At 42.6% G+C, this 23,527-nt stretch overlaps 1 protein-coding gene across 3 annotated transcripts; it reads right to left on the bottom strand.

Moving 5' to 3' along the window:
* Positions 1-201: 201 nt before the first annotated feature.
* LOC147460111 (MA3 DOMAIN-CONTAINING TRANSLATION REGULATORY FACTOR 3-like) lies at positions 202-3,836 on the bottom strand. Of its 3 annotated transcripts, none has more exons than XM_086511234.1 (4): positions 3,680-3,836; positions 3,025-3,254; positions 2,424-2,518; positions 202-2,297 (listed from the first exon to the last, which is right to left on the bottom strand). In XM_086511234.1, exons 2-4 carry the CDS (start codon positions 3,227-3,229, stop codon positions 447-449), a joined length of 2,151 nt encoding a protein of 716 aa, XP_086367360.1. In that variant the 5' UTR covers positions 3,230-3,254; positions 3,680-3,836; the 3' UTR covers positions 202-446. The 3 variants fall into 3 exon arrangements, with proteins under 3 accessions (XP_086367360.1, XP_086367362.1, XP_086367361.1); XM_086511236.1 differs by lacking the exon at positions 3,680-3,836 and adding an exon at positions 3,472-3,619; XM_086511235.1 differs by lacking the exon at positions 3,680-3,836 and adding an exon at positions 3,467-3,616.
* Between the last annotated feature and the right edge of the window lie 19,691 nt (positions 3,837-23,527).

Genomic DNA, 23,527 nt, shown 5'->3' with positions numbered 1-23,527 from the left:
AACAGAAATCCCACCTTTCTTGGCAGTTTAAGATGCACAATATTTGAGCTTTCATGGCACCTTGAACGCATTGCAAGTTGGATAGAGCCTTCTGGCAGCACAGTTTTGAAACAGGTGCCAAGGTTAAGTCAAGCTTAGGGCCTTAGGTTTAACATACACAAGGTCACATTAGACCCTCCAGCATCAGGCAAGACAAGGATAAACCCAAAAAAAAAGTCCAGTATTTCAAATGTTAGTTCATGAACCACATAGAATCACCAAGCCAGGAAAACGCTTGTACAAACCTACAGTGTGAAAATTGATATTGACACTGTTTTCTACTGCTGCAACATTAGAAGAGACTTTTTCCTTTCCTCAAGTCTCCGAGCATTACTAGCACTGACAAAAAGATATAGCATTTATGCCTGTACATCTACCCACAAAATATTTCCAAATGGGTCAAGCTTCTAGGAACTACCATTTACATAGTCATGACTACTGAGCAACTGGGGTTTTGAACCCATGGTAAATGTCGACATCAGCCAGCCTTGGCTCTTGGCCTTCTCCACATATCTAGTGAATTTATCCTTTGCATCTGGTATGTCAAGGGCGAGGTCGTCCATACTGTCTGCCACTCTAGAAAACCCCTTCAACATCTGATTCAAGGTAATCAACCCCTCATTTGAAGACTCTTGAAGTAAGTTCAACAAGTTGTCATTCTGCTTTTCCATTGCCATTACAAGAGCCTTCTTCACCACTTCATGATGAAAGAATGGCATGTCAAGGTCTCGAATGCAGCGGCAAGCTTCAGAGACATCTCCACCTGCTTCAAACTCTTCCAAAAGCTTGACAATTTTATCCTTCGCATCCTCCACCGCCCAGCCAGAACCACCACCCCAACAGCGTAATATGCGTTCACCTGCATGTCGAGCTCCCAGCAAAGCTCTCGCTGTATTGACAATTTCACTGCCCAAAGAGTCCGGTTTGAGTTGTTCCCTTATCTCTTCCAAGTCAAGGGGAGCCAAAATATCATCTACCACTGCCCTGGCCAAAAACAAAGCGAGCTCATTCGCAGCATCCGGAATGTCCAGAGCTGTATCATCAGCAGTTCCAAGCAAAAGAAGAAAAGCTTTAGCAACATCCTCAACCGAAATAGCCTCAGCATAGAGTGAAGAAAGCAAAACAGAAGCCATCTCCTTCTCACGATTTTTTCTGTCCATGGCCAATGTGACCACTCTTTTCACAAAAACCGCATTCAAATGAGGGGAGGATAGATCTTCTAAACTTCTGACAACTTCACCAACATCATCTGAAAGGAAATATTCTTGGATAACGGCCACTGCTTTCTGCTTGAAAATGGCAACTTGGTCTAGCCCAGGTGCCACTGGCTCGTCCCCATTTTCTTTCGGCTTGACAGGCGGCACTGGTATAGTGTAAGCTGCACCAAGAAAACCATCCTTGATGGCTCTTGAGACCAAATGAGACAGGAGTTCTTTTGCATGGAGAATATCTAAGGACAAATCATCGATTGCATCTGCAAGACGAGTAAAACCCTTTGACATTTGACTTGATGTAATCAGGCCTTCATCTGCAGCTTCATTCAGAAGTAAGAAAATTTGAGCTTCAGAGTTCCTCTTCTCCATGGCTAGTATTAATGCCCTCTTTACTACCTCATGATGGAAAAAGGGAACATTCAGCTCTCTGATACACCTGCAGGCTTCAACCTTATCTCCACTTTCAATGTACTCATTGAGTAGCGCAGAGATCTTACTTCTTACAAGCTCAACAGTTGTATGAGTAGAGCCCCCCCACCTTCGCTCAACTATTTCAGCATGCAGTGGAGGAGACAAATACCTTTTTTCTGCTAAATGAATGACCTCACATCCTTTGGCCCCTTCTGGCAAGCTTTTCGTAATAGAGTTAAGAAAAGATGGTGGGAGGATATCATCGACAATAGCGCGGGCAGTAAAGAGAGCCAGTATATCCAACGCATCAGGTATGTCTATCACAAGGTCATCAGCTGACTCAACGAGCCTTGCAAATCCTTTTAGCACTTGCTCTGAGCTGATGACATCTGCATAGAGAGAAGAGAGCAGCACAGCAGCCATTTCCTTCTCTCGATCATGTCTATCAAGGGACATAGAGATGAGCTTCTTTACAAAGTAATGATGGTACATAGGTGACCCAAGGTCCCGAAGATCCGCAGCTGCCTCTGCTACGTTATCAGTCAAGAAAAACTCCTCTACTATCTGCCCTACTTTGTTTTTATACTCTTGAATTGATTGTGCAGCTGGTATAGTCACCAATTTGTAAGGTTCCTGTAAAGAAGCAAGGCCACCACAGAATACATCAGAAGCAGAGCTTAGACAAATACAGGAGACACTCTAAGGTTAGCGATGGTGACATTGACATCAAGATTGGCATCTATGAACTTTGACATTCACCTCTTCACTATCATAGTTCGGATCATTGCGGTCAACACGTGCCTCCCCACCAGTCTCTAACACTGAACCCCACGTGCCTCTGCCACCAGCACCACCTGCATGCCAGAAAAAAGCAGCTTTCAGAAAGCCAGCAGGGCATCACTGATAAAAAGGCATAGACAGCCACATTCTGTATGACGAAGTAGGATTCATAAATACTTCAGAAAAGATTGCACTTAGGCATGAACATTTAATGCTACTTCAAACAGAATTTGGAAACTTTTTGTTTTGCATTCAAAGCTCAAATTAACTGTTCACAACTTCACATAATTTGGAAGTACAAAGTGTAAAATTAAAACAAGAGACTAAAAGAATTGGGAAACACACACACAAGGAAGTTTCCAAACAGTGTATGAATGCCTATGTCATACAAATACTCCATGCGATACAACACACCATACGATTTTAAATAATCTAAAAGAGTTTTTTTTTACACAAAGTAGTTTCCCCTACAAAACCCTACCATACTTTACCATACAATGAAACCCCTGAATACACATTCTGTGCTTACACATCCGCTTCCCTGTAAGCCCTGGAGCAAAACATTGATAGAAATACATACCCTTCTTCGGCCTGCACAGCTTTCCAGAATGTGAGCGCTTATCTTGCTTCCCATTAGCAGTAGAGCCGTTTTTTCCATGTTTGTTGGGTGGATCCGAGACTAGAGATCTGGGTGAGGTCAGCTCAGAGCCCGAGTTATTGCCAAAAGACATAGATCTAAGAAGCGCACGTTGTTCTTCCGTCAGAAAACCTTCTGGAGACGACATTCCTTCTTGGTAAATATAAAAAATGCTGCAACAAGCACACCACCATGATGACCATCAGAGAAATTCGAAATAACTCAAAGACCCCAGCTCAAGAAGATGCAGCAGCAGCAAAAAAAAAAAAAAGGGGGCGAAGGGGGCGGGGGGGGGGGGGGGGGGGGGGGGAGGAGATAGTTTGAACTAAAATGCATATGTAGAGGCAAAGCAATAACAAAGGAATGGCATTAAACTCTTGATTACTTAACCAGTCGCCTAGAACCCTTAAGAGCAGGCAGGACGGCGAGGAAGCAGAAAACCTTGGCAAGAATGCTGCAAAAGATAAAAGAACGTGTACGCGGTAGTGAGTAGTACGGTGGGCGTGCGTGTGCGTGTTGTGTGTGTGTGTGTGTGTGTGTGTGTGTGTGTGTGTGTGTGTGAGAGAGAGAGAGAGAGAGAGAGAGAGGTTCTGCTCACCTGAATACCCGAGATTTGCCGAAACTTAGAGTGCGATGGAGGCTAGGGTGAGAGCGAGCTCTTTATATGAAGCGAGACATGTTAAGGACAAGAGACGCTATGCTTGCTGGTGTTCTTTAACAGCTTCTCGCTTTCCTATCCAATTGGCTGAATCAGCAGAGGAAACCCTCTGCTGGTGGAGCTCACGATGTGGACCTCGCTTCTGCCCCAAACCATTGGCTATCCCTACATTTGAAAACCATTCCTTGTGCCTAAATTGATTTTTTAAAGGGAAATTTACCAAAATACCCCTCAAATTTGTGGAAATTTCAAAGACGGGGTCAATTAGTTGTAGCTTCTCAAATTAACGAGGTGCCTCTCCAAGGAAAAGGGACGTTCGGTTTGCATCTCAACTTGTACACTTCACATTGATGGAGACGACGTGCGTGAGAACACAATTAGGACCACCGGGGCTCTTTCTTCCTCGCTAGTTGTTTTCCCCGTGCACTGTATATACACCGATCACTCTAGGGATATCTTATATTTCTAAGTAATACACACTCTGTTGTGTGTCTTAATCTTCTTTCGTCGTCTCCAAGTTGTGTGTGTTTTCATGCAACCCTAATTCCAACAATTGGTATCAGAGCAGGTTGTGTCCTCTCGGGCTTAGTCACCATCAACTCTAGCTTATGCATGCTCTTTCTCCAATTTCTATGAGCTTTGGCAAGTCTCAGCAAGTCAACACATATTTTGTGTGGGCTCATAGTGTTTGGTTTGCTCAGATTTTTGATTCGGGCTCATCTCGGCCTCCGTTTCCACTACATGCAATTTTGTCATTTGTGCAAAATTTTTGTTGGTGTCGTTTTTTGCATAGCAGTTCCCTTACAGTCTTCTATGGGTGGTGCTATATAGCACGTGTTGTTCCAACTTTGTTTCTCCTCTTTTCAAGCAGTGTTCACATCAGGTGCAACATTCGCCATGGCTCACAACAACACAGATGTGTCCAAGATGTTTGCTCTGAGGACAGATTGGATGGGGACTGTCATAATAACTAATATCTAATTCTCCCAAATGATTTTCTCATGTTAAACTAATCATCTAATATAGGGAAGTTCCAGGGGAGAAAAAGCTAGAATATTGGTTAAGTTGGCATATCAGCCACAGTAGGGATCCAAAGGGGGGGGCATCTGCAAAAGAGCAATGTGCAACAATGGGCTTAAAAAGACGCTAAGGTTCAGTCCATTAAGACTTCCAAAATGCTAAGGTTCCAAAATTCAAAGGTTGTGTCCAAAGGTCAAACACTAGGAAAATTGGATGCTTAGTGTGTGTAAAAAAAAGTCTTTATAATCCCTACATAGGAGGGGGCGAGCCCTAGAAGTAGGGGATGAGAGAAAAACACACACACACACACACACACACACACACAAGCTTCCTTTACACAAAGGGAAAGAGGGACACATGTCAGCTCCCTAGCCAGATGTCCACAAGGTGTACTCAAATCCTATTGGATGGCCATGGAGGTGGACCAATGAGAATTAGGCTCGAGTAAATCTAGTTTAATTAATTTTTAAAAACTTAATAAAAGAACCAATAGGAATTAAGCTCTCTAGAAGACTATTGGACAGTCTCCCAAGGGGTCCAATGAGCATTCAGCAGCCCAATGGCTTGCCTGATTCCTATTGGCCAGGAGACAAAGGGGTCCAATGAGAGTTTAGTTGCATTAATTAATTACCTAAACCTCTCACAAAAGGGGAAAGGGGGACACATGTCAGAAGGCTATCACTTATGCTCTTGAAATTCCATTGGCTAAGCCTGGAGAGGTCCAATAGGGTGTGAGCATGAGCAAATAGAAAGATGGGTCGACCAAGAGAGAGAGGGGGCTGATTTTCTCAAGGCATTATGGCATACACACTCACACTAGTCCATGTGTGAAGCAAGAAGACTCTCTCTCTCTCCTTCTCAAGCTTTAATGGAAAGCTTATCACCTACGCCAAGCTTGTGAGAAGGGAGGCCTACACCAACAACTCTTGGCTTTGTGATGCAAATCCAACCAAGAACCAGGCTTCAATGCATGCTCATCTCCTCTACCATGCTAATTACTAAGCTATGCTATGCTAATATGAGTGATTATGTGAGGAGATGTACATCTTTCTCATAAGACTACTCCTTCTTCCTCTCAATCTACTCTCATAGCCCGCTAGTTCTCACCATCTTCGAAGGTGTGTGAGGTCTTGGGTCTGAGACAGTGAGGGAATTGATGCTGTGTTTAATAAGTGTTTTGCTTAGTGCTTGAAGTTTCCATCTTCATTGCACTAGCTAGTATTGAAGGAACACAAGAATTGTATTGTAAAATGTCTCTCTTGATGGGAGAAACCATGATACAAAGCCTTTTTGGAGGGGGGACCAGCTCCATGTAAATCCGGTTCTCAACTGTTGTCAATCTCTCTTTTGAAGTATTGTTCATGCTATCTAACTAGGTGTTATACTTTTTGTTGCTCTCTCCACCCAAGCACTCTTGTTATTCTCATTAGGAATCTATTCTAATGAAATGCTCACTATGTTCATGCTATTTTCCGCTACACACAAGTTACTAGGCCATTAAATGATACATTGGTATCAGAGCACAAGATTTCTCTATTCTTGCTCAAGAAGGGAGGTCCTCAAGCTAGCTATAAGTGGTTGGTACTAATAATTGCATTTGAGTAAGTAGAATGGGGATTTTTCAGCCTTGCAGTGCGCGTGCCTTTGTGCAGATAACGGGGCATCACAGTCGAGAGCTATGGTCTTAATAGTGGAGTCCTACGGGGCTTGCCTATGGCTTAACCACTATTGAGCTATTAGAAGCTTGGTGTTGTTTTGGTGATGAACGACCCTCTCTTCTATTCCTTGCAATTAATGGTATTCGAGCCACGGGTACAGTAGCTTGAGTGATTTTTCTGAAGGGGTAAAGAGGAGTAGCAACTAGGTCTTGAAGTGCCAAAGTACACCTAAAAAGTTTACACCTAAAAGTTGTTAGAATGGTTGACAATAGTAAAGAGAGTGAAATTAATGTTGATAACTTTGATTCTGCTAATGAGCAAGCTACTAATAATGCCCCTATGCTTGTTAACTATCTTGTTTCTAGGTTTCAACAAGCCATGGGCAATCCATCTCTCCAAAGTGAAGTGCAACGGTAGCTTCGTGCTCATGGGATTCTCAAAGCTCCCCACCATGACGAGAGAGTACCTAGGAAGCCTCCTTGTGAGGCTTCCAAAAGAGGCCTCTCTCCGATTCGGGAAGAAGAAGAGGATCCATACGAAGGGCTCAGAAATTTGCTTCTTGATGATGCATCTCCTTCTCAAAGGAGAACTCAAGAGCCCCCACCGAAGGAACGAAAAAGAAGTGAGTCTCCTGCCACCTCATCGGAGATGGCTCCACGAAGACGGTGGGCTAAACGCTCTCCATCACCTTCAAAACAGAGAAGACCATCGCAGACTTCTCCACACCATAATTCAAAGAGGGATGACAAAAGGCAAGAGAAGAAAAAGGCGAGAAAGAGGAGACCCTCTTCTTCATCCTCTTCCTCTTATGAAAGTGATGGTGCAGACAAAGAAGATCAAGGCAAGAAAAAGGCGAGAAAGAGGTCACCCTCTTCTCCATCTTCCTCAAATTCTTCATCCTCTGAAGAAAGTGATGGTGCAACTTTTGAACCATCAAAAAGGAGAGGTCATAGGAAATCCTATGCCGTGTGGAAGAGGTCGTCCAAGCTCAAGAAGTTCAAAGAGGGAGGGAAGAGCATCTCTTTCCTTACCTACGATGACACCTTTGGTGCTACGCACAAAGTCTTGGCCTTTATCCAACAGTTTGATGCGGCGTTTGGAGATGAGGGCTTCACGGAGTCCTCTAAGCTACGCCATGTAGCTATGCACTTTCAAAAGTCCGCCAGACAATGGTGATCTAGCCTACGGGCCAACAGTGAAGCTCCACGAACATGGAAAGCTTTAAGAGCTTCCATTATGAAGTAGTTTTTGGCCACCGATGCCAAAGACAAAGTACTCACCGAATGGCAAATCCTGAAGCTCTCTCCCAACGAATCCATTCACAAATATGTAGACAAGTTTTGGGACCTACAACTTAAAGCCACTGTCTTCAAAAAGTTGGATTTTGGAGAGCAAAAGCAACAATTTTGTGCGGGAAATGGCGGAGTATGTCAACTCCCAAAGGCCACGCACCATATCCGCGGTCATACACCATACTATGGTGGCTTCTCGAATCAATTTCCAATTCCAACAAAGCTAAAGAGAAGGGAGTTTACAAAGGTAAAAACAAAATCTCTCCTGAAGAGCTTGAACGTTATTGCAAGGATAACCACTGTTTCACGTGCGACGAGCAAGGGCATGTGTACCGCGCTTGTCTCCAAAAGAACACCCGCCATGAACCTCCTAGATCTACCTTGGTCAAAATCCAAGAGGAGGAAACTCACCACAAAGGATCTCCTCTATGCAATGCTTGGAAAGGTAAGAGAACATGATGCTTTTATTCTCTTTGACCCTAGTTCTACTCACAATTTCATATCCATAGAGTTGGCCACCAAGCTAGGCATACAAGCTTACGAGATGGGAGATGTCCTACCCGTAGATGGTGCTTTCAAGGGGCAAGAAGCTTCAGTCACTCCCTTAATCGGGAAATTGAGGCTCCATGTCCAAAGCTATGTGGACAAAGAGGGCTTCTTTATCTCCCCTCTCAAGCACGAGGATGTAATCCTAGGGGCACCATGGTTTGATCGCATGGCTGCCAATGTTAAATTTCCTAAAAGAAGAATCTATTTTAGGTTTAGGGAAAAAGATATGTACATAGATGCTAAGGAAATGGATAACACCATACCCATTGTACATATGCAAGCTTTTAACAAGTCAATAAAGAGCTCCATTTCCGTGTACATGATTTTTGTTAAAGATTCTCAAAATGAACCTAATGCTTTAGCAAAAGAAAATATAAACAACCATAAGGAATTAGAGCTATCCAATTTTCTCAAGGGGTTTCAAGATGTCTTTATTGACGACATCCCTTGTGAGCTACCTCCTAAACGAGGCAATGTAATGGAATTAGCCTATTCAACTTGAGAATAGCGGAAATTAATGAGAATACTTTCGAGAAATAACTTTGTGAGCATAGCGGGTAGACATAATTGAAGATAGCAACATAATCATAGCAATTAGTTAACTTGGGATGAACAATACTTTTGCAAGAGAGAGAATTTAGAGAACATGACAACAGTTGAGGACCGGATTTATGTGGAGCCGGTCCCCCCTCCAATAGGCATTTGTATTATGATTTCTCCCATTAAGAGAGACTTGTTACAATACATTCTTTGTGTTCCTTGTGACCTAGGTGATGCAATGAAGATGGAAAGCTTCATGCATCACAATCATAGCATAACATGAACTTGAAGAAAGCTTTAATTGTCCCAAGCCTCAGTCCCAAGACCTCAAACACCTTCGAAGGTGGAGAGAGCTAGCAGGGAATGAGGGTAGGGAAGAGGAAGAAGAAACATTTCATAGGAGAAAGAACTAGTTCCTCACTTATCATACTCTTGTTGCTAGCATACATAATAGCATAGTAATGAAGAAGAAGGAGATGACAAGCTCAAGCATTGAAGCATGGCTCTTGGTTGGATTTGCACTCCATAGCCAAGAGTGTTGGTGTAGGCTCTCCACCTCTACTTGCTTGGAGAGGGAGCTCTTGCCTTTTGCATAGCACACAATGAGAGTGATTGTCAGTGTGTGTGAGTGAGTATACCCCTCAAGCAAGCCCCTAGCTAGCTTGGGTCGACCCCCCCTTGTAGCTCATGCTTGAAGCTCATTGGACCCTCCCAGGCCTAGCCAATCATGAGCAGGAGGCATTACAAGCAGTAGGGGTAGCCTTGAGACAAGTGTCCCCCTTTCCTTTTTGAGAGAGAGGGCTAGATAAATGCTAAAACAATTAGATAATTCATGTAATTTATCATTGGACCCCTTTGAAGCTTAGCCAATAGGCTTCAAGCAACACATGAAGGTAACATGGGTAGGGGCCTGACATGTGTCCTTGCTGCCTCTTCAAGTTGGGGCTTCCCTTGTGTGTGTGAGTGGGTGTTCTCTCTCTAGCCCCTAGGAAAAGGGCTTGCCCCCCCTCTTGTAGGAATGCTTTTGACTTTAGGTGATCAAGCACCTTACTCACCAAGCATGACAAAGCACTTGAACTAGGGGGTGTTCCCACAAGCATCTCAGGCAAGCTTCTCAAGGCACCTCAAGTACCTTAATCATGCAGCAAGTCAAGCACCTCAAGCATGGAGCCAGTCAAGCACCTCAAGCATCTTAATCAAGCACCTCAAGCATGACAAACACCTCAAGCATGACAAGCACCTCAAGCAGGACAAGCACATCGAGCTTGGGCCGGGTTCCCACCTCAAGCTCAGCCCTAGCTTACCTAAGGTCAAAGGACTTTTACACACATTTATTGGAGGTCTTCAATGAAGCTAACCCTAAGGTCTTATGCTCCATTGGTTAGCCTTGCTCTTTGATAGACCATCTCCCTTTTGGGCCCCTTTACCATTGGCCCCGTGTTGAGATAGATCTATAAACACATATCTATATCTTAACACTTGTTCCCGTTTATTCTCCCACATTAAGTGATCAATTTAATATGAGAAAATCATTTGGGTTGGTTAGATATTAGATTTTATGACAGGCAATGATGACCATGCAATTGAACTTCTTCCAGGAAGTTCACCACCTAATAAACCTCCTTATAGAGTTTCTCAAGCTCAACAAGAAGAGATTATGCGGCAAGTGCATGAGTTAGTTGAAAAGGGCATGGTTAGGTCTAGCTCATCTCCATTTTTCTCATCTGTGCTATTAGTGCAAAAGAAAGATAGCACATATCGTATGTGTGTCGACTATAGAGCATTAAATCGGATCACTATCAAGAATAGGTTTCCCGTTCCACGGATAGAAGACCTATTTGATAAGCTACAATGGTCCACCTATTTCAGTAGGATTGACCTAAAAAGTGGCTATCATCAAATAAGGATAGTTGATCAAGACATTGTAAAGACCTCATTTCCCACTACGTTTGGTCTTTACGAATACATTGTCATGCCTTTTGGCTTGACCAATGCACCAGCCACATTCAACCACTTGATGGAGAAGCTATTCAGGCCTCGCCGAACCTTTACTAGAGTGTTCTTTGATGATATCATCATCTACTCTAATTCATTAAACGAACACAAGCAACACCTCCAAGTAATATTTCAAGTTCTAAGAGAGAATAAAGTTTATGTTAATCGAAAGAAAAGTGAATTTTTCTTACAAGAGATTTAGTATTTAGGTCACATTATCTCTCAAGATGGCATCCAAATGGATTCATCAAAGTTAGAGGTAATAAAAGGATGGCCTAAACCAAGGAATCTTCATGAACTAATAAGCTTTATAGGTATTTGTGCATACTATAGACGCTTCATAGAAAAGTTCTCACAAATTGCGGGACCATTACATGACCTAACCAAGAAAAACGCTAGGTATATATGGTCTGCCAAGGAGAACAATGCTTTTGAAAAGCTTAAAGAAAAGCTTATCTCTCAACCTATGCTTACACTATCGGATCTCTCAAAGCCATTTGAGGTCCAATGTGACGCTTGTGGTGATTGCCTTGGAGCTGTTTTGCTCCAAGAAGGGCACGCCATAGCCTATGAAAGTTGAAGGCTCGACCCTGTTGAGTAAGCTCTGGGCATATATGAAAAGGAACTCCTCGCAATTCTACATGCCTTAGACTCATGGAAGCACTATTTATTGGGGACTCCTTTCATTCTGCAAACGGATCACCAAAGTCTTAAGTACTTCATGACACAGACCAAGATCTCCGACAAACAAATGAGGAGGGCAAATTTCCTTTTGCAATTTCATTTTCATATTGCTCACATTGTTGGCAAGAATAATTAAGTAGCCGATGCACTCTCAAGACGGCCGAGAGTGAATGCGGTTTCCATAGCAACTAACAATGATCTATCTTCTATGATAGATGAGTATGCTATTGATCCCGATTTTAGAGATGTGATTTCAACTCTTGCATTAGGGAAGAAAGAGGACCATTTACTTTACAAGATGGTTATCTTCTCTATGGCAATAGACTATGTGTTACTAGCTCACTACGTGAGAAAGTAATGCATGAATCTCATGCTCCTCCTTATGCAGGGCATAGAGGGATTCAGTCTACCCTAAAAGGCATTGAAACATATTTCTATTGGCCTACCATGAAACCAAACATACAAGAGTATGTTTCTAAATGTGTGGTATGCCAAAAGACGAAGTTTGATAGAGGAAAGCAACCTGGATTGCTTCAACATTTGCCAATCCCTAATTCACCATGGGAGAGCATATCCATGGATTTTATCTTTGGATTGCCTAAGTCTATTCATGACAATACGGGAATATGGACAATAGTAGGTTCAGTAAACAAGCTCATTTTATACCTGTCAAAAAGACTATCAAATCCCACCAAATGGCAACCCTCTTCATTTCACAAATCTTCAAGTACCATGGCTTGCCAATGTCCATAGTGTCGGATAGAGATCCTAGAATGACCAGTAATTTTTGGAAGGGTCTCTTTGAGAATTTAGGGACAAGGCTAAACTTCTCTTCGGTCTATCACCCGCAAACGGATGGCCAAAGTGAAATAGCTAACCTAACAATTCTTGATCTACTAAAATCCTATGTAACGGAAGTAAATCAAAGGTCCCAATGGGAGAAGTACTTACCCTTAGTGGAGTATTCCTACAACAACACTGTACATACTTCCACGGGAAAAGCACCTTTGGAGGTAATTGACGGAAGATCAAAAAGTCCCCTGCTACTTAATGTACAAGGGAAGATGTTCGCTGCATATGAGTATAGTTGAGACCTACAAGAATCTTTCCAAAAGATTAAGGACGCTACCTCTATCTCACAGCAAAGGCAAAAGATTAAGGATGCTATGTCTATCTCACAACAAAGGCAAAAGGCTGCTGCTGAGAGGCTGCTGATAAGCATAGAAGAGCCCAAGACTTTAAGGAAAATGATTGGGTCTTATTCAAATTTCCCAGGGCACATGACGGGCAAGAATCCTATGGGACACCAAAAGTACTATGCTACGTTAGCAAAAAGGTACTATGGTCCCTTCCAGATTCTTAGGCCAATCAATGAGATGGCCTATCAACTCAAGTTGCCCAGCCAATGGCTCATACACAATGCTTTCCATGTGAGCCTACTAAAGCCTTACAAAGGAGAGCCACCTCAAGGACCAACTATTGAAGACCCATCGGAGATCGAGGACCAAGAAGAGGTGCTGCAGTCCGAGTCCATTCTTTGACATGAAGACAAGGTATTAAGAGGCGGTAAGACTATCCGACGATATCTTATTAAGTTTAAGAATTATCCTTTTGAAGATGCTAGATGGATGCAAGGCATACAATTAAAGGATAACCTAAACCGTGTCAATGCTTCCCTAGAGTAAGCAAATGTACAAATGTTTAAAATGAACAAAGATTTTGTCTTATAAGACTCTCTTTTTCTTTATTGTGCACAAATGTGAAGTAGTATGCATGCTTGGATCAAGTTTTGGAGACGACGTCTCCCAAACACCAAGTAGAGCTTGTCACTCTACTGTGGAAGATTGATAGGACTAATGTGCAGACATACTTGCGACGGCAGATTAGGCTCTCAAGCGCCAAATGGACTAGTCATCCATTCTGGAACGATGTCGTAGGGTAACATAGGGATCCTCTACCCGCTAGAAAAAGGACTAATGAATATGCTTTATCTTCTCTACCCCATAATTGAGGACGACTATGATTTCAAGAGAGAGGTAATGTCATAATAACTAATATCTAATTCTCCTAAATGATTTTCTCATGTTAAACTGATCATTTAATATGGGGAAGTGCCAGGGGAGAAAAAGCTAGAATATTGGTTAAGTTGGAAAACCGACCACTTTCTAGAAAAAACATGACTAGACAGTGTGCAATTGAGCAGGCCTTTATAGTTGCTCAACAAAAAGGTGGTAACAACAATGTAGCCACTTCTCATGGCTCTTCTGCAAGTGGTAAATCACATGTTCCTAATGCTTCTGCTGGTAGCACTTCATCTGGGAATTCTGGTGATAGGGGAAAAAGAAGATGTGTTGACATTATTGTAAAGCTAATGATTACTTGATCAAGCAATGGCCAAAGTTGAAGGCCAAAGAGGCTAAGAAGAAAGAGGCTGGTTCCACTACTAATGCTGGTTCCACTACAAATGCAGCTATTGTGTGAAAGGAGACTGTGATGCCGATGTTCATGCAAAATGGGCTTTTAGTGCATAGTGCACTTATGATCCTTCTATCTGTGATGCATGTTTGTCAATTCATGTAGATGCTCATGTGTGGTACTTTGATAGTGGAGCTACAAAGCACATTACCTCTCATCGTGACTTGTTTACCTCTCTTGAGGATGTCCCTCATGGGAATTTAGTCACTTGGGCCAAAATTCCCGTTATTGGATCAAGGGAAATGGAAATATTGTGCTGACTGCTGTAAATGGAAGTTCTTTTACACTTGTTGATGGATGACATATGTACATTACATGATCTCAGTTTCGGTGATGAAATTGTTGCATCTTGCATTTTATATCGTTGGCTATATAAGCTCACTTTATATGACAAGTGTGGTCAGAATTTTGCAAATGTTGTTGTATATTCAAAGGCTGTTCAAATGCAAAACTTTGGCATGCACGTTTTGATCATCTGAAGTTTTCCAATTTGTTACATTTGCAAAAAATTGATATGGTTGCTTCTTTGCCACCTTTTGAAGCACCTGCCAAACATGTTTGTGAAGGTTGTATTTTGGGTAAGATGCAACGTTCATAGTTTCCTAATGATGGTTCAGTGGATCCATGCAAACTCCGTCCTTGGGCAATTACCTTTACTTTGTGACTTTCATTGATGATTACGGATGCATGGGTGTATCCACTTAAAGCAAAGCCCAAAGTATTTATGTGCTTCAAACAATCTTTGGCTATGACTGAAAATGTCTCAAAATGTACTATGGGCACCCTCTGTTCTGATCAAGGGGGGGAGTATATGTCTCATGAACTTAATGCATTTCTGGCTAGTCATGGGATAAAACACCAATGTACACTGCCGTATACACCTCAACAAAATGGTGTTGCTGAGAGGAAAAACATGTTACTTACAAAAATGGCATGATGTATGGTCAAAAGTCAAGCTCTGTCGCATTTGTTTTGGCTTGAGGCTGTTAGGTCTCCCCAACCTCAAAAAAATAAAAATTCTTTCAAGACATATTAAGTGCATAAATGAAGGGTGAGTTTAGGAAATGAAAAGACAGATAAAGGTGGAAAGTCAAAAGACGAATGAAGATGGAAAGTCAAAAGCCCTTTTGTATCCATAAAAATAGGTGATTTCTTTGCTCTTTCATTTTTCCTCTAGCGTTTTCTTTTAAGTTCTCTTTAGCGTTTTCCTCTCTCTCTCTCTCTCTCTCTCTCTCTCTCTCTCTCTCTCTCAATGTTGTATTCATCTTTCTTAGGTAATATTGTTGAAAATCTTTCTTAGGTAATATTGCCTATCGTTACGCGCTCTAGATTAACGCATCGTTTTTCTTGTTTTTAGTGGAATCTTTGAACTAGGAGCACCTTTTAATTTATTTTTAAGCCATTAGGAATATCCTTTAATTTTCACGTGTGCCACAAAAGCTTTGCAGTCTATGACTCCATATGAAGCATGGCATGATAGAAAGCCTTCTTTTGACTACACACGTGTTTTTGGTTGTTTGGCATATGCTTTGTTTAGTTTGTTGTGCATATTGTCTTTGAAGATATGAAGGGCTTCACCTTGGTTAGCTATGAACATCAAAGTCCCCTGACTGAGGATAAATCCCTTGCCTTGATTTAGACAGATCTTCTTTGGCTCTAAGGCTGTAGAAGATGAGATGATAGTTTCCTTGTCATAGGTTCCCATGGCCATTGGTAGGTAGTGGTCATTATGATGATAATGTCCCTGGGATTCTTCCTCATGAAACATTTGTACAAGCACTAAAGAGTTTTCTTCCGGGTATTGTTTTGAATATGCATACCTCACTGCAGCTCGATTATCTCTTGATAGTGGTGGTTGATGGCCTATATCAGTCTTGGTTTTTTAGCTCACAGTTGCAGATTCATTGGTCCTAAAATATATCTTGATGGTGGTGGTGTGGACTTATTGGGTTGATACTAAGGGTTTGCTGACATATTTGATAATATGGGGGGTTGGGTTGATGAGGCCTTTCCTTAAATTTTCCCGTGATTATAATAGCATTCCTTGATGGTATGATTCATCTACTTGTTTTCAATTGCACACCACTTTGGCTTAGGATATGGCTGAGGCAACATAGGGCATTGTGGTGTTGTATCCTCCACAAGTTAAACATCGTCTCAAGGGCAGGATTCTCTAGTTTGGGATTCCCAACTTTGGTCCCATTCTTCTGACAAGTTCTTCCACAAGCTCTTTGGAGTTCATTTGTGTTTATGGTTGCGGTGTTGTTTTTGTAGAGCTTGGTCCACGGTGGCTGACCTAGAATATATTGATCTTGCATTTGCATCCCTCAAGGCTTCTCTGTATATACATTCTTTCAAATGTAAATCCTTCTTGAGGTGTTCGTTCTTGAGACCTTCTATGAACAATATCACCTGGTGATCCTCCTGCACTACAAGAGGTACTTCACATTAGTGACGCTCGCAGTGCGACGTTCAAAAGTGAAAACCCACGATGTCGCTATGGGCGTCGCTAGTTTACTTGTAACTTAGCGACGCTCATAGCGACGCCTATAGCGACGTCGACAGGGGTAAAAAAATAACCGAGAGCGTCCGAGAACTCAGATCTCAGATTTGAATTTTCAGCGCTTAAGTAAGCAAAGGTAACCCGCACTCTCCCTCTCTCTCTCTCTTTCTTCTCCACACACACACTGTCAGGACAAGGGTCCTACGGGGCAAGGCCCAACCTAGGGGGTCAGGGACCTAGGCCAAGGTCCTGGACTGGACCAGTGCGGACTGGGGATCCTCTTAGGGCAAGTGCTAGGAGCTAGCCTATATAAGGGGCGGTAGGCAGAAGGATCCTATGTTCAGTTACCCTAGGTCTTATATTGGTATCAAAGCTCAGGGGGAGGGAGGAGCTATGGAGGAGGAGGAAGCCTTGCGGAGGAGGAGGAAGCCTTACTTAGATGCATGTTCTCTCTCTCTCTCTCTCTCTCTCTCTCTCTCTCTCTCTCTCTCTCTCTCTCTCTCTCCTCTCTCTCCCTCTCTCTCTCTCTCTCTCTCTCTCTCTCTCTCTCTCTTGTAGCCCTGGCGAAGTTTAGGTCTCATGAAAATCCATGCAAAGGAGGGTAAGGTCGTGCATCAAGTTGCATGGCGAAAACATCGTCAAGGCATGACAGCAAGCATGGTTATGGGATGCAGTCCCTCCAGAGCTGAGGAGGCCGCGTGTGAAGCCGACCTTGCATCGAATTTGGGAACCCGTCGACCTGCTTGGAATCGCATACTGTTTGGCCTGACGGGAGTGTGCCGGGCTGGGGAGCAAAGCTCGCTTCATGAGCGCGCTGTGTCGAGCAACACAGGCCGCGGGCATGGCGTTATCTCTGCGCGCAGTCGATCCGCCATAGCTAGGAAGTTCATGTTATGTTTTTTTTTTTTCAAAAAATAGGGCCTTTGAAATAGGGCGCCCACTCTTACTAAGGGCGGCAGCCCATGCTATGCATGCACCTCTTGTTGCATGTCACAAACGGCCACCGTCCACCACAGGCTCTGCAAGCCATCCCAGGTGCGGACTTTTTCCATGGTGGGCTGGAACACAAGCTGCAGGAGCACAATTGCCGCTCATCCATGGGTTTCCATGACGGATAAAAGACGCGGGAATTGAGTTCGTGGCTTCAAGGAATTTTGGTCGGAAATCGGTACATGTCAAAGGATGTTTGTATCTGGGAGATACTTCATAGTGCATCCTCATACAGACGGATGGATTGTTGGTTGCTATCAACACTCAACAATACTAAAAAGAACCTACAATTTCGTCTAGATTCACCGGCAAGGTGCCCCTTTCAAGTCATCCTCATACAGTCACGACCCTACACGGTAGATGGTCAAGACTTAACTTGTGTTTTTTGTTGCCTCTCTCGATGAGAGCGTCATACAGACAGATTGTGGAATGCTTATAGGATAAGCTGCAATTCAGGCATAAGATGTCTAAGAGCACACGTTCTTGGCACACACTCTACAAATTATAGGAAAGTTCCTCAGCCCAGCATGCTCTTCTTTTCTCTCTTTTTCTTATTTCTTTCAAGAATAACGAAACTCTTCTAAGAAGCTTTTGATACATATTCTGCTCGTGAGTCAGCTTGAGCCAAGGTGCTCTAACTCACAGCTAGCACATGGCTACGATGCTACCCAAATTACTCTTCATTGGTTCGTCGATTGAACACTATTTTGTATAAGGGCTATGAGCCGAACAGAGACTAAGAGCCGATGTTAGGAGAAGGGTAAGACCCAACTATTGGCATTCTTTGGGTGATTGTTTTCAAAACATACCCAAGGAAGTACACATCGACGTTAATGGACACGCAAGAGTCTTGTCATTATAGATGTTAAGGGTGTCATTTTTTCACTATTTGTTTCTAGTGCGATGCTCAAGTTGAGTTTTTGATACTCTTGCACTTACATCAGCTGACCTATACCATGGAGTCTAGAGGCAGTGCACAGTTGAGATAGCATGGTTGTTAATACGAGCTAGACATCTGACTTATGTGGATTTCTTGCTCTCACTATAGCACTACGGCGTGTCTATGGACATACTGTTTTGGGGTACGACCCGTTGCTGCATCACCCCATAGGTATTAAGGATCACAGTTTGATCTGCACAGTTAATCTCTCCCAGTTATACTTTCAAGGAAAGAATTCCGCAATCTACCACACGGTTGACTATGTTGTTTACCGTTATCTGCTGCTAGTTGAGCAGTTTCTACAAAGAGTCTTACCAAGGGGTTTGACTACATAGATTCTAATCCAAGGGCTTGGATTGCAAAGGCAACACCCAGGGTTCCCAATGCAATGCTGTTTGTTTTCTTTCAGGTAGGGGACATGCTCCTCTCCATTTGAATACAGGTAAGTGTACATTAGGTTCCAGGTACGCATCTATTGATTTGGTGTTATTCCATTTTTAGTATGCTTTGCGTGGTTTTTCAAGACGTCTAAGTACGCTTGAATGCTATAGAGCCATGCCAAGGGCATGTTGGCACAAAGTATTTTGGGCAAAGTGTCCAATCTATCTTTATGTCTTATGCTGTTACGAACCTCCTTGTAGGGTTCAATTTGGCACATGTTGTCACATGGGATACAACATGGTCTAGGAACTCAAGGAGTTCGGTTTAGTCAGTGTGGAGCAAGATAATGAGGGTCCCTCTCACTCTTGTCGCGGAGTGTTTTGCAGTTCCTCCACACACAAGTACATCTTGTACTTGAAGGATGTTCTTTTTTACACATCCTTACATGAGACATATTCCACATGTGGAGAATATGAGTCTCTGGACTGACACTGGCACCATTATTTCAATTATGTGTCACGACAAAGTCCCTAGGTGCTAGTCACATCTGTTTTCTAGACCATTTTTAGCACGACGTATCAAGAGCGATTTCGTGGCCAGAAACTGTCAGATACTTAGAATGACCTGTTAAGGTACAAGTACTGCTACACAACATTACAGATGATTGTTTATACATATAGCAAGGCTATAATTTGTTAATGAAAAAGTTTTCATTGTCTGTACCTAGAAGTGATCAATGTTTCACCTTCTATTGTGATTTAGACGTTTCAGCAAGGCTTTTAAAAGATTGCAACTAAAAGTATTTAGTTTCTTTTCAGAACTTTTTACATTCTTTTTAATGTGTGCTAAGCGCATCACATTTGCCATAAGTATTGGCAAGGATCATTATGGATATACAAGTTTGGGTTAGTTTTTGCTAAATGCATGCACACTAGGTGTTATGGGCCCTAGTGTTTAGCAAATGTTGATTTGGAACGGCATGCATATTCCTCGGATTGTTGTTTATGAAGCATTTTGCACTCTACGTGGACCACTCTATGAGATTCCTTTTGGGTCTACTAATCACCAATAGAGGTCATGGTTCGGTTTGGGAGTTTGTGGATTTTTTCAAGTTAACCACGATGGTTATTTCGGACATTGATGATTCCTCACCAATGTTATACACTGCTGTGATTCCCCGTTTACCAGTCATCTGGGATGACTGTTTGTAACCCGTGAGGAAAACACACCTCAGTACTGTCAGTTATCCAAGGGGATAGGCAGATTACAAAGAGTAATCTTGTGCTAAAAGATCTACTAAGAGCATACGTTAGCACAACGCATTTCTGAATAGAGGATTTTCTCCCTATTCTAGAATTTGCTTAAGTACGATTTTCGACTTTGAACACCTCTTGTGGTGGGGTTGGAGATTGTGTCAATACTTTCATACGTCAAGGACTTACCAGGTGTGCTGACAAAGTATGTTGGCAAGTAACCTTCATTAGGGATGAACATGTAGTTCTTTGTAGTCCTTATCTATGGACTTTTCAAGATACTCAGGCGAGTAGGAAATCTAGCTCACAACTGCATGGAAAGTTACGCCAAGGTTTCCTTGCATTATTCCAGTACCTTCAGAAGATCTGAAAACTGGTTATGCCTTTGGACAACTCTTAGTTGTGGTTACTCCTTTACAGTACTCAAGTGAGTTAAAAATGGAGTTACCATTTAGACCCAAGTGACTCTTAGTTGTGGTTACTCCTTTACAGTACTCAAGTGAGTCATAAATGGAGTTACCATTTAGACCCAAGTGGTTGCAAACGGACAACAATGTTGAAAATCAAGATGTTGCTCTTGGTTTCATTGAACCTACTCACTGCACCAATTATCGGTCATACAGACAACTGGCTCACTTATGGGACGTTAATAAAGAAACATCAGTATTCTTAAGAAGATATTACTACTTGTGTTTTCGAGGATGAAAACTCTTCCTTAAGGGGGAGTAATGTTAGTACAAGGGTCCTACGAGGCAAGGCCCAACCTAGGGGGTCAGGGACCTAGGCCAAGGGCCTGGACTGGACCAGTGCGGACTGGGGATCCGCTTAGGGCAAGTGCTAGGAGCTAGCCTATATAAGGGGCGGTAGGGAGGAGGATCCTATGTTCAGTTACCCTAGGTCTTATACACACACACACACACATACACGAGGAGAGGAAGGAGAGCCAGGTATGCTCCTTGCCTCTCCTCTCTCTCATGTTCCCTTCCCCTCTTTCTCTCTCTCTCCCTCTCTCTCTCTCTCTCTCTCTCACACACACACACACACACACACCCACATTTTGTTTTAGAGAGAGAGAGAGAGCATGCATAAACAAAAAACAGACACACACACACACACACATGCATAAACGAAGAATGCATACACACACATTGAGAGAGGAAAAGAGAGAGAGAGAGAGAGAGAGAGAGAGAGAGAGAGAGAGAGATAAAACACACACACACACACACACACACACACACACAGAGAAGAAGAAGAAGAAGAAGAAGAGAGTTTTAACGTCGTAGGAAACTATCCCAAGAGACCTTAAAGATCTAGTCAATGAGGAGTTGAACTCAAGACCTGTTATTCAAGAGGGAAATGGCATAACCAATCTACCACACTTGGGTGATAGAAAGGTTATACCATTTTCCTCTTTTTATTGGCACACACACATACACACCCACACCCACACACACACACACCCGAAAAAAAGAGAATTTTAACATCGTAGGAAACTATCCCAAGAGACCTTAAAGATCTAGCCGACGAGGAGTTGAACTCAAGACCTGTTATTCAAGTGGGAAATGGCATAACCAATCTACCACACTTGGGTGATAGAAAGGTTATACCATTTTCCTCTTTTTATTGGCACACACACACACACACACACACACACACGAGAAGAAGAAAGTTTTAACGTCATAGGAAACTATCCCAAGAGACCTTAAAGATCTAGCCGACGAGGAGTTGAACTCAAGACCTGTTATTCAAGAGAGAAACAACATAACCAATCTACCACACTTGGGTGATAGAAAGGTTATACCATTTTCCTTTTTTATCGTTTAAGATTAGGTTAGATTTAGATTTAGGTTTATTTTGAGTTAGATTTATGTTAGATTAGTTTAGGTTTATTTACGCATGTTAGATTTAGATTTACGTTAGATTAGATTAAATTTAGGTTTATTTTGTGTTTAAGATTAAATTAGATCTAGATTTATGTTCGATGGACCATGCGGACTAGCAATTACGTCAGATCTAAATTTAGATTTATGTTAGATCTAGATTTATGTTCGATGGACCATACACCTACCTCATCAATCGTATGTCTGATGAGATCATTATGACCCCTGAGGGGATGCAGGTGATGGGCCGCATACGACAGTTGTGTAGATAGGTTTTCTGACACACTGTAGTCTGTCATGGTCTCTTGGAGGGCTCAAGATAAAGCCTCCAAGGATTATCTTATTGCTACGCTGCATTGGGAGTTTCCAGTTCCCTCTCTGGAGAATACATTTAGCGATGCTTGGATGAGGAGATGCATGCATGACTACATGAAGCATCGGAGGTCAGATGCACAGATGCCAGACATGACTGGCTTGAAAGAGAGGAGTGGAGGGGTATCAGGAAGGAGAGGATGACCAATCCAGCAGGTGGTGGCAGTAGAGGACGCATCAAGAGTTCACATCAAGACGGGATTATCCCATCACCTTGGGAGTGGTAGCTGGGCCAGCTTCGAGGAGGATTTTGTCCCATCACCTGGGTCATGGATCAACAGGGTGGAGAGGTGAGATTATTAAACTCTTGCATTGAAGTATTTGTATATGTGAGGCCCATTCACATCTATGCAGCTAGTAGCCCCATTGGTATGTCTTTTATCCTTCAATGGAGCGAATCACCACATGTTCAATTAGGTTAGATTTAAGAGTAGATTTTGAATTGAGTTTTTATATTAGAGTCTACCTTCGAAATTACGGTAAAAAAATTAGAGTTAGACGAATGGTGAAAAGATCTACTGTGAAAAGACGTTAAGATGCTGTGAAATGCTACAACTAGAGAAAAGGCAAAGGGGTTTTGTCCACTACATGCACTATCATGTAGACGTGGGTGTGTAGATTTCTTGTACCCACAAATATAGGCATTGACCAATAAAGACGAGATTATAACCCGGTGGTTCTGATCTCCGTGCACCTCTAGACCGAGGTGTGCGGGAATTGGACATGACTAGAGAATGTGAGGTAGTTTACAATGTGAACAAAGAGAGAGAGAGAGAGAGAGAGAGAGAGAGAGAGAGAGAGAGAGAGAGAGAGAGAGAGAGACGGAGCATGCCAATAGAAGATTAAATTTGTTGTCCAGGTTATAAGGTTTTTACCCTCATTATGAGTACTGACGAGGATATGGGGCCATCCAACCGAAACACCTATCTCTCAACGAGGATCTTATGTCCTTGTAATCAATGCAAGCATGCTATGTGACGGACAAGACGTGTTTCTTTGCAGCACGTTGACGAATTTGGTGAGTTTAATCCATCTATTATAGATCGAGTTGTTGCCAATTATAACTCGTCGGAGTCTGACACTGCCAGAAGGCAGCAATCTTGCAACCCAATAGATGTGTTCGCAGGCGCTTTGGTCAAGCAGCATATATGAGGCCACAAGATCTAGCCTCTGACAGCTCGGGGGATGATCATGTAGACCACATTCCCAACGAGGCAATGTTTGAGACCGAGATCGATGAAATGATCGAGACAATC

The sequence above is a fragment of the Adiantum capillus-veneris genome, chromosome 4 (assembly GCF_014529385.1).
Source record: "Adiantum capillus-veneris isolate H3 chromosome 4, ASM1452938v2, whole genome shotgun sequence".
In the NCBI taxonomy this organism is placed as follows: Eukaryota; Viridiplantae; Streptophyta; class Polypodiopsida; order Polypodiales; family Pteridaceae; genus Adiantum; species Adiantum capillus-veneris.
Note: the sequence above shows the minus strand (reverse complement) of the source record. Positions and strands in the feature narration are given on the sequence as shown.